Consider the following 12,466-nt stretch of genomic DNA (forward strand, 5'->3'; position numbering starts at 1 on the left):
AAGAGACTGTATGTAACACTTTTGAAAGGGAAAGAATTTTCTGGGCTATCTTGGGAAAAATATTGACTTACTAAGTCAGCACCATAGCGTAAGCCTTTTGCAACATACTCCTTGTAGAAAAGCTAGTTTTATCTTTGCCTATAGGACAAATTGATTTATTGTGTAAGCTAGCAGGACTTAATGCACAACATAAGCTTTCTCTGAAAAATGTAATTACCAAATGCTAAGTTTAGAATTCTTCATGTATGTTTAGTGCCTGGCTTTCTGCAGGGGAAGAGTTTGCAGACCTGGCTGCATGGCTGGCAAACACATGTAGTTATGGAAAGAAGAAATGCAGCCCTTTCAACACTTGGATTTAGCCTGAATTCATCTATTAATAATAGACCACTGAAAAACTGATATGCTGAATGATTGGTACAACTAATACTATGTAACTGTAGTTTGCATCAATTGGGCATGCACAGATTTTATCAGCTATACATACAAACTACAGTTGTTGAGGCTGTAACATTGTGTTCCATGCTTCCTTCCCCTCTGACACTCTTAAGTGTGAAGGAGATAAATTAGATTATTCCCTGAAATCAGGTATGTCCATTCATGTAGAAGAAAAATTAAAAATCTTATAATGTCTAAATTCCGTGTTCAGTAATTTACATGCAGCCATAGTAACTTTTATTGTGTAGAGGATCTGCTACTAATATTCACAAATAAGAATAGTCTTTGCTATAAATGTCTTTATAGTCCTGCTTTTATACTCTCCTGCAGAGTATAAAGCTGGTGATCTCAAGTTCTAATCTATGACAACTGAAGTAATATTCTAATGTGCATTTCCAGGAACATGTTGAAGGAGAAAACTGTGATCGTTGCAAACCAGGTTTCTTCAATCTGCAGCAAAATAATCCCAAAGGCTGTGAGGAATGTTTCTGCTCTGGGAAAACAAACGTCTGCACACACTCTCACCTTACCTACAGAAGTGTAAGAAAAATCATACCATATCAGTACATGTCATTGGTTTTGTGTTTCTGTGTGTTGTCACTGTCCATTGTCACCAGAGTGCATCTTACTATAAAATCATGTATGTTCTTTTCTGCCCCATATATTTTTCATTTATCCAAAAGAAAATGCTTATAAGCTTTGTTTCTCTTCATTGTGAGAAAGTTCTGAAAAAGTTCAGTTAAACAGTGAAAAGTGCAAAAGAAGTTATAACAGTCAAAAACGAAGCCGTGTGCATAAACACAGTCCTGGAATGTGCATACATAATCAGTCCTGAGTTAAATGCAACATATCTATATGGCAGCCTCTTTTCCAGGTAATTATTAAATTTCTAGACCTGAAATAATTAAGAATTTTGAAACATTAAATGTACAACACACATATTCTTTCTTATGTAAGAAAAAGGGATACCTTACAGGGGGCATTTTGAGTGAATTTCTTTTGCTTACTGCATTCCTAGGAAAGGATATGAAAGGAGATGAACCTACTGTTTTTATTTGTGCTGTAGAAAAATGTCTTTAGCCTGCAAATATACTCTAAACTTTAAATTAGTTCTCAAAGCTCAGATAGTGATTCCACTGTAATGGATGTATACTACATATTCATGTCTGTAGATCGAGTTTGGGAAATGTGTTCCAGGTCTACTAGCTCCTGGTTTTGGCTGTATTGGTGTGCTGGAAGTCTGCAAGTAAAATCATATATGCCTAGTGTGCTCATTTACATGCCAGCATCTGGAAAATTTTCTATCCCACAGCTGAGCTATTTTATTGTTCTGCTTGTATCCAGGCTCCAGAATCCATCTTTGTATGAACAGTGTGCTCTTCTCTGATGATTCATTTCTAGTTATGGGATTTCAGAAATTCAAGTTCTGGTGCTTTCCAGCCTTGCTTTGGCTTTCTCAAAAAAGTATATTTGAACTTCTAAGTTGTAAGGCTTTAGAATTACAAATTATTATAAATTACGCTACAACAATCAGAAAATGTATATTCATTTGTCGGCTCATCTTCTGTACCCTCTGTGACTGATATTATTTATTGAAAACTTGTACAATATTTGGAGATATTCTTACGCGTATGTTTGTATGATAGAATTTCCTCCTTATTCTGGACCATATGAAGCAGAGAAAGCAAATACTTGCAGTTACTTCAAAGTACTCAGAAGTTATAACTCCCAGTCACATACAATAAAAGGATTTTTTGCTGTTATTACTTTGTTGTTTCCTTTGTTCCTAAACTGCTATTAATCATATAAACCTAATCAGTTTTTTTTGAAAATGGAAGAATGCGAGGCTGTGACTATTGAAATGACTGATGTCCTGATTCTCATTGTAATGTGTTTTGCTTTGTTTTTTTTTTTTTTTTCTGTCCTTATAGATAGAAGACATGAATGGCTGGTATCTGACTGGCTTATCGGGTCTCATCAGAGTTACCCCCAAGCAAAAGAGATTTGATGGGCATCAGCAGTTTAGCATCAGCAACGTGGCTGCACGAAAAGTACTGCCACAGACTTATTATTGGAGTGCACCCAGTTCTTATTTGGGCAACAAAGTAAGTGCAGATGGTACTTGCCTAAATGCTGATTTGATTTATTGAGAAAAGAAGAAAGGGTTTGAAGAGGTGTGGAACTGTGGGAAGATTAAGTTGGATAGCTATTTGACCAGCAAAACTGCAAGCAGAAAGGAATCAGGCATGTGGAGTATCCTTGTGAGGCAAAGAATTAAGTAGAGAAAATTAGCTAAGTATCTTTGACCTTGAGCCTGTTTCGGGCTTCTGCTGCCAGGTATTAGAGAAGTCTATATAGTTTGCAGTATTGTTTTTTGAATGAATTACCTGGTGTGTGGTTCAGCTTGTCCTGTTCTCTTCCCACCTTGTCCTCAGCTTTGAAAACCAGTTCCCTCGTCTGCTTTTCAGAGATGCAAGTTGTGTATCAGATGTTGTGGGGGTGTGTTACAAAACTTTAATGTTTGGCAAGAAACTTGTGTGTGTGGAGCGCTCTGCCCTAGAACTCAGAAAATGCTGTTGTGAGCTCTGTGCCAGTTCTAATGCATATATTTATCCAAGTCTGCATGTGTCCATGTGTGCACATACACACATATTCATGCCCTGCAGGTTAATACCAAATATTTGCTTTCTAAAGTCTTGGATGCTTTAGTGGTCTGATTATCAGGCTTCTCACCATTAGACTTTCTGGTATCATACATGATACCTTCATGAAAATCTCTTTTTTTTTCCAGAGAGTAGAATTGAGGACTGAATGAGTCCTAAATGAGAAGAAAGTTAAACAGGTTTCCATTTACTGTAACCTGGATTATGCTAAAACTTATCAGAAATGCTAACACTAAAACACTTGAGCACATTTTCCTCTGTAGTCTCTTCAGGCTAGTCAACCTCTTATATATTTATTTTCTTCCTGCTGGCTGAAAATCAACATGACAGAAGGTAAGTGAGCATGTGGAAGCTAAATAGCATCATTCCAAAGAACTGGGTATCTTGTTCATGGCTGTAAATTGTTAAAGATAGTCAGGCTCATTTAGCTGGGCAAGGGAGAGTTTCTTCTATAATCTTCCATGCCTGGTGAACTTACCCTGAGAGATGAACTGATATTTTTCCAGACATCCTGCTTCTATTCAGTGAGGAAAATAATGGTAAGAATGTGCACAAATTATTTGAATGTGGAAGATATTTTTTCAGTGTAATTTGGAGGTCCTTTGTGGTTACTGTCAGACTTCTCTGTATGAATGAAGCAATTTGCCTTAATAACTGAACCATATAAATTTTTGATACTACAATAATACTGAAAGCACTCACAAATTACCACAGTACATCTTAACTGTCATGTTGCATCATGTAAATTATAGTCATAATGACATGCTTAGGCCATATGATTTATGCTATGGAAAGGGAAATGGAAATAGAATATTGAGAGTCCTTATTTGTAAAGTCAATAAAACATTTCTCTAAATAGCTGAAACTGGATAAAACCAAATAGCTGAAACTAGATAAAAACATCCTTTCTTGAGAGTGGTTGCTAGCTGTGTTACAGTAAAATAATTGGTATCTCAGAGCAGGCAAGCTTCTTTAAGAATTTTTGTCTTAGGAAATGTAGAGAATTATTTAGGAAATCTTATATCAAGATGTACACTTGTAATTTATAAACCTTGTGTCACAGAAAACTGCCTTTCCTTTTTATTGTTAAAATTGTTGATCTCAAATACTATTCCCCAACATAAAATTGAGTAACAAAAGGTAGTAACCATCCTGCATTTTCCAGCTTTCAAATATAGCTCAAAAACCTTAATTAAAAAAATTATTTTAATATAAAGTTGGCATGTTGTGCATATGCCTCCACAATGTTGATTGCCATATGGGTGCTATCTGCTTGTTTTACATCCATCTCCAAATGCTTCTTTTGGATGAAAAAAGCATTATAAATAGGATGCTCCTGAGTGTGCAGCCTTCAGCTTTTTCTTTTTCATCTAAATCTGGGTGACACTAGGCTATGTGATAGTGGTCTTTGACTGTGTCTCTAAGGAGACATTATAAATAACAAGAGGCTATAGATGGTACAGGATTCTTGTTTATCTCAGAGTAGGACAAGAACATGAGCAAATTAGTTTAACATCACCATATCCTTTTAGTCTTCTAAACATATATGCTGCTACCAAAACTTAAAATTTGTTGTACAAATACAGATAACTTTTTTAAAAGCCAGATATTTTACCTGTCTGACTATATAATATGCATTTGAACTGAAAAATTGAACACTTTTTTTGATGCAGAATACGTTTGGGAGTAACCTGGGGGAATTTAATTTCTAGAAATAAAATATCTAGTGGATAATTTGGGAGAACAGATTTAAAATGGCTAGTATTAAGGGTTGAGTAGGTATCATAAAACAGTTCTTGCCTGCCTACCTTATCATAGCCTACTGAACTAAGGATTGCAGCAATCATGAGGACTTGTGGTCTGTTAGAGCTTCTAGTTACTTACAGAAAAATTGTCTTATTCTATCAACTCTAATTACATTTTCGGTGTTTGAAAATCCTATGTGGTTTTTGTTAGCAGTTTCTTAAATTGTGTTGACAATGGATCTATAAGTTTATTTTAAACTCATGTCCATGCTAAAATATTTTATAAATTTGTCTGAAAGTGTTATGAGTTACATTCTGATAATGTTTGATCAGAGCACTGAAAGGAAAGTATAAAATTAATTAAAAATTAGATACCAAGCTCAGCAGGATGATGTGAAACACTTGTTTCTTTAAAGTCAGTGTGGAAGGGTTAGGTGTCCGCAATATTTCAGAAGTCTGACGTTATGCATATACTCTGCCTCTTCCTTTGACACCTCGGCAAAAAGCAACTTGATAATTTCTATGCTGAGTAGAAGCCATTTACGATTAGCTGAAAGAAAACATGATATGGAGCATATATAAATAAACATATGACACCCCCCCATGACACACACACGAGGGACAGCTGAGGCCACTTGAGCTTCCATGGCAAAAAGTCCATCTTTAGTTAGAGAAAGTCCCTCTGCGTTATTTTCTCTCTGCTGCTGCAAATATGTTCTTTTCTCTGCTAAGGGCCAGCTTTAACCATGAAGGTGGAGATTTATCCTGCCTCTTTCAGGTAGTTAGGGCACTGCCCTTGGTCAGCAGTCACAGATTAGTTCTGCCTTTAGGTGGAGGCCATCCTGGAATCCAGGTCTCTGAACATTGTCTCAACACCCAGCAGTCATACAGGATTTAGATAACGCATCCTCTAACTCCTCTATCTGGGTTTTGAGCAGATATTAATGCTGCCGTTACTCAGACTGCAAACAACACGACAGAAGCCCTAAAACACCTGTACTCTAAAACACTATTTGCTTACTGTCAGATTTTACTCAGATTGAGAAGTTTCTTGTATCAAATGCTGTTTTACAGGGCTCATTTGAACTAGTTGTACAGCATGATCCCATTCAGTGTAAGTAAAGTTAATATAATTTGATCCTTCATGAAGTCAGAGTATGTTGAAAATTAAAGCTAAAGAAGCTTGAATAAAAGGCTTTGTTACCTCTTGGAAAAATTCTAGCACATCATGTTTGTCAACTCCATAGACTTAAGCAGCCATATGGTGGATACGTTGTTCTTTCTCTGACCTCTAGTGAAAACCAAGGCAACAGTTGAAAGTTTCGTGTAGAGTCTGTGCATATAGAACAGGAAGGGGACTTGTTTGAATTACCACTGTCACTTCATTTATTTTGCCTGTTCTTTTATAATTAGCTGTGTAACCTATTTGCTGACTTGCAGAAGTCAATGTTTCTTTGAGTCCAGAAATGAAGACACTGTAATAAGCCTGTAGCCAATACATACAAACTTTAAAAATCTATCAGCCCTTTAAAAGTACTCTACTGTGGAAAGCTAAAGGTTGGGATGGAGTGAGCAGTTTGTTTTGTGACATATTATCTATTGCAGATGGCCCAGAATACCTCATAGGATTAAATATTGAATTATAAAATAATCATAAGCTAGGTCTTTGTGGCTTTTATGTTTCTTTCCTTCCATTTGTTTTCATTTCTTGGGCAATTCTGATGCAAAAGGCAGAATAATGCAAAGCAAATTGCAGTGTACAGCTCCCGGGGGGGAGAGAGGGAGTTGAAACCCAAAACATAAAGAAGCGTAAATAATACAATAATCAGCTGGAACAGAAATGCCAGGATCAATTGTCCTAAATTATTAATGCATCTAAACCCAGAAAGCTTCATCTAGTACTGTCATGGTTTCAGATCTCAAGACTTTCTTGTTCATAGGACATGATAAAGTTAGATAGATCCACAGCTCTTTTTCTTGTTTTTACTGCCTGCCTCAAAAAGAACAATCTCACTTAAAACTTTTTGGTATAAATGGATAAGATGCAAAATAAATTGTTGTTGGAAGCTACTTTTTTCTACCATCAGGTTTTTTTGAAATTCATTGGCCTAGCCTACATAATTCCAACAGTCAGCTGTGTCTTAAATTTAGCCAGCGGACTGGGTTTTTTGAGCACGTGTCAGTGTTCCTTTTATTGTCAGGGGAGCAAAGCAGTGAAACTTAGGTGGGCTGGTGTGACCTCCCTTTGTGTGCCTTTATAAGACACTTCTTTCTTTCAGCTGGTTATATGGACAATTTAGGCCCCCATGTAGAATATTTGGTTCCCCAGTGCAGATGGGTTGTCCAAGTCTAAGCAGGCCACCGTTTAGTAACATGATGGCAGTGCTTGAAATATCTGCTAAATGTGTGAGGGATTTTTCTGTAGCGATGGTAAGTCCAGTACTTCATGATGAATTTGCCTTTTTTATACCGTCTGCACAGAAATGAGTTTCAGCCTCAGATTTGAATGTGTGACAAAGAACATCTCCACGCTAGCAAAAGTAAAGTGGGGATGGAGTACGGAATGTGATCCTCAAGTATAAGGCATAACATATCAAAACCAATTTTGTACAGATGTTTGATGATTCTTAATGTCTTGTAAGTTTGAGCGGAATTAAAAAGTTGTTATATGCATGTTATCCATATTTTTAAAAGAAACGGTAATAGGCATCAGCAGCACATAATATGCAAGAAATATCCATTCAGTGTAATGCCCCTGAAGTAATTCACAGTTGCTGTAGATCCTCAGATTTTTTTAAGTAGTGTCAGCAGCCAACACATGGCAGAAAATTAAAATGATTCATTTGAACCTAAAGCAAAATATCTTTTGTAAAGACGGCTACTTCAGTATCTTTTGTCTTTCATATTTGAATGCATTCTTCTGATAAAAAGCTGGTTTAGTTTATTGATATGTTTTTATTTTTTAATAAGTAAACCCTAAACTAATATAAATAATGTAATTTTATTTTAAATCACAATCTGGATTGCCTTGACTGAAATTAAGTCACCATGGTAATCAGACTCAGTCAACAGTATGAAGATGCTTTCAATTTATACCAAGTGTGCTGTTTATTTTATTAGCACTTCACTGTAGCTTCTAAAAATTGAGGTAATAGGCAAATTCAGATACTGAAAGGATGAGACAAACATAGCAGGAATACATGTGAAGAGCAAAACATTTTAAAGATCTGAACCACAGCTGACTGATGCTTCCTTTAAGTTTACTTAATTTGTATTACATGATTGGGTTTAGATTCTTTATCGTTGCTGAAATATTCTCTCAGCGTGGCACCATGAAATGAGACGGGGTAGGTCTCTGCATTCTTTCACAGCTGTGGCTGGCCAAATTTTGCTTGATCCCTAGTACAAATTGAAACAATATCAGGACTATCCTATTTGGGGTTCAGCTACCCATGACTGTAAAGAACCACCAGGACATAAGTAAATTTTGGACACTTTGTTCCTCATTAATGCTTTTAATGATGTTTGGACAGCCTGTGGGACAGGCCAAGTACAGCCAGTATTGTAATTGCAAGGAAAACTAAGGATGCCCAGTAGACTGTTACAGCCTCTTTGCGCCTTGGAAATGAGTTGAAACAGGGCTCAGAACCTGGCTGCAGTATTTCGTGTATCCCATGATACAGTTAATTTATTTGTGCTAAAATCATTTTATACGACTGAGAATAAGGAGAGAAAAGAGGAAATTTATTGTTGATGAAATTATTTCATAAATCTCAAGTGCCCTTTGCATTACCTGCTTACCCAAGTCTGCCTTGAAGGCAAGGGTTTTAATCAATAGTGGCAGTTGAAAAATGGAGAAACAAGCAGGAAATAAAGTAGTTTCACAAAAGAAGGGATGTGGATGTTAGAGAGAGAATACTGAGGAGTGTTAGGAAATAATGAAGAAGAAAGTAAATTGGGGAATATGCTTGCCAGATTGAAAAGTCTTACTCTTCTTATCTCTGATCCCAAATACTAAAATACTGAAGGATCCAACAAAGCAGAAGGAAAAGAAAAAAAGTCTTTGACTTGGAAAGAACTCATATATCTGGTGATTTGTATGGAGGGCTAATCAACATGCAAAGCATGGTGATGGTGATTCCTAAGCTAGAGATAGCTAAATTGAAGAGTGGTTACTTAAGACTGCAAAGGAAAACTGGAGTTTATGAAAGGGAGGATACATGGGGGTTTTGTTCCTCTTGTATGCCTTGCATGCTAAGCACTTCAGCAAATAAGCGTTTGCTTTGAATATTATATTTGGAGTTCCTTGCTGATCACAGGTTACCTGGAAGTAAAGGGTTTAATGGAGTTTTACTCAACTTATCCACTTACAGGAATCGGACGGAATTTATAGTTCAGACATCTAGTTGATACTGGGTTACACGGGAGTGTGATGAAGGAATCTCTGCCCATCACCAAGATAAGGGTATACATACAAGCTACTGAAAGGTCATTCTCAAAATATGAGAGCTACAAAGAGGTAGTGTTCAGTTCAGCTTCCAGATTTCCCTTTATGAATAACTAAGTTGCTATTTCTGTTTGATTTACCTGCCTCTCCCCCAATTTACTTTAAATTTAAATGAATTACAAAAACTTGAGGTAGAATGTAATTGAAATTGTTGAGTTTATAACTCATTAGTAAAACTGCATGATGCCACTGAGCTTTAGTTTTGTAATTTTGTGGTGTTCAACTTTTGCTTTCGACATCAAAAGGGCAGTATGCAGAAAGGCAAAAGTACTGAGAATTTCTGATGGTGCACAAGAAACAGCCTTTTCTGCAAACCATTTGTAGTACTTTCAATCTGTGCTATATTGTTTTTGAAGTCTGGCATTGTCCTGGTTTCGGCTGGGATAGAGTTTATTTTCTTCCTAGTAGCTGGTATAGTGCCGTGTTTTGGATTTAGGATGAGAATAATATTGATAACACATTGATGTTTTGGCTGTTGCTAAGCGGTGTTTACACTGGTCAAGGACTTTTCAGCTTCCCCTGCTCTGCCGGGCGCACAAGAAGCTGGGAGGGGGCACAGCCAGGACAGCTGACCCACGCTGGCCAAAGGGCTATTCCATACCATAGGGCGTCATGCTCAGTATAGAAACTGGGGGGAGTTGGCCAGGGGGCAGCAGTCGCTGCCTGGGGACAGGCTGGCTATCGGTCGGAAGGTGGTGAGCAGTTGTATCACTGTTTTTTTTTCCCCCCCCTTGGATTTTGTTCCTCTCTCGCTCTCTTGTTTTCCTTCTCATTACAATTTATTATTATTATTATTATTTGTTCCAATTATTAAACTGTTCTTATCTCAACCCACGAGTATTCTTACTTTTGTTCTTCAGATTCTCTCCCCCATCCCACCGGGGGGGAGGGTGAGCGAGCAGCTGTGTGGTGCTTGGTTGCCGACTGGGGCTAAACCACAGCAGGCATGCTCATTAGCATCTGACAATCTCAAAATGTTCTTGACATGCAGCTTCTCTACAAGATGGATAAATTCCATTATATCCATTTTACATACATTGCTTTTCTTCTCATCTGTCTTCAGAAACTAAGTTTTGGTGCCTAAACTTGATTGACTAACTTTACCTTCCGTCATTGAGAAGTTTTAAGACCAAACCAGTGTAGCACAGGTGCCCAAATCCAAGTGCTAGTCACCTGTTTACAGACGCAATTAAGAGGTATATGCATGTGAATTTGTGTGACACACATTTCACTGTATGGGTGTCGTGAATTTTTAATCAGTTCATAGATCTGAGAGACCTAATCAAACTAACTTTGTTAATGGCATTTTACATCCATTATCATTAACAAAAAGGTTATGTATTTGTACAACAAAATATTTTTCTATTGTCTATTTTAACATTTTATTAAGAATAATTAAAGGCAGGAGTCACTCATTTTTAACATACCATCACTGGCATCATTATTGACTAGAGTACAGAAGAAGGGAGAGCGATTTATCAATGGTTGAAAATCGTACAAATTCAATTAAGATATCATTAGCAAAAGAAAACTCAAACTGACACTCAAAGTGTATGCAAAGAGCTGCTTTTTGTTTTATTTTATGTTTGTTTCTGGGGAGAAGTAACCAGTTCCACAACTAATTATAATGAAAATTAATATATTCTTGACTTTTTCATAAATGATTGGTGAGTGGTAGGGCCATTATGCTGTGAGTGCCTTACAAATTCTAATTTTCAGAAGGTGATATTCCATACTTACTAAATTTCCAGTCAGTCATCCAAAAAGTATCAAAATTATCACTTTTGTTTATTTCAGTTTAACAAGAAAAAGACAGAGAAAGGCAGACCATCCTACTCTTCATATAGTCTGATATGAACATAGTATTTTAACATCTATACTGGGTCTGGCTGGGCTGGAGTTAACTTTCATCATAGTGGCGTGTATGGTGCTGTGCTTTGCATTTGTAGTGAAAACCGTGTCAGTAACACACCACTCTTTTGGCTCTTGCTGAACAGAGCTTGCACAGCATCAAGGCTTTCTCTCCAACCCTTCCCACCGATCCATAAGTGTTTTTTCACTTTCCTTCTATTTTCTCCCCATGCCATGGGAGAGAGGAGTAAGTGACAGGTAGGTGGGTGTTTGGCTGCTGGCCAGGGTCAACCCACCACAACACCATTGAAAGTGAGGGAAGAACTAGAACCTTAAAGCCTTTGACAATGCAGCAGTTGCAAAGGAACTTTTCAGTATGGCTGCAATATACTGACAAAGAATTGAAACCTGAACTGACAAGAAAGTAGCACAATAGTGATCACAAGCTTGAATTATTGGTTTAGTTTTAACTTGCCTTTTCATAGATTCACTATTCTAAACATTTTAATGTTGTGAGTGACTCACGCTTTGAACTAATATCTGAACAGAATATGAAGCATCCTTTAAATCCCGTAGTCCTGTGTCTCACGTACACTATTCCCTCTGTCTCATCTACCCTATCATGACCTGATTGCTGAAGATTTCTGAATGGACCCATACTGCTTCATTAAATCTCTAGAAGGCAAAATGAGCTCTGTTACTTTACGTTCCTATTAAGTTTACATACTATAAGCTGATCTTTAACAGGAGAGAATGATGGGGGCAAAGATTGTATTTTCTAGTGAGAGACTCTAGCTAACTACAACAAATTTCTTTAGAAAGCAAACCTCAGTGGAAATTTTAAATATTCAGTAAGTTTCTAGAAGTAAGTGTTACGCTAACTACAGAATGAATTTGCCTTTGCCTTCCCAGACCCAAGAGACAAAAGGGATGAGACCAGATATTTGGCATATTGAAGGAATAATCATGTGCTAGAACCCCAGTCTGAACTGTGATGAATTATTAAACAAGTGGTTTGTTGAGTGATTGAATATTACCTGCAAAGCACTGCTCGTCTCCTTGAGGCACATCCAGAGTTAACTGAACTGAGCCAATTAGACTGACTGTCTCTTCAATGAGTTGTGACCTATCAATGGTAATAGCTTATTATGATGATAAATGAACCCATCTCTCAAACTGAAGCCTGAGTACGCACTTCAGCAGTTTCCCTGAATCATGGGGCCATTACCTATCAGATTGACAGGAGCAACAGCAATGAGAGCAGA

General features: G+C 37.1%; 1 protein-coding gene across 1 annotated transcript in view; it reads left to right on the forward strand.

The window, feature by feature from the left end:
- Positions 1-12,466, forward strand: part of LAMA2 (laminin subunit alpha 2) — a 386,413-nt gene that overhangs the window by 167,760 nt on the left and 206,187 nt on the right. The window contains exons 11-12 of the mRNA XM_072855832.1: positions 835-975; positions 2,367-2,540. Of these exons, the coding sequence (XP_072711933.1) occupies positions 835-975; positions 2,367-2,540 (315 nt within the window). The remainder of the gene's footprint in view (positions 1-834; positions 976-2,366; positions 2,541-12,466) is intronic.

The sequence above is a fragment of the Ciconia boyciana genome, chromosome 3, assembly GCF_034638445.1.
Source record: "Ciconia boyciana chromosome 3, ASM3463844v1, whole genome shotgun sequence".
NCBI lineage: Eukaryota > Metazoa > Chordata > Aves > Ciconiiformes > Ciconiidae > Ciconia > Ciconia boyciana.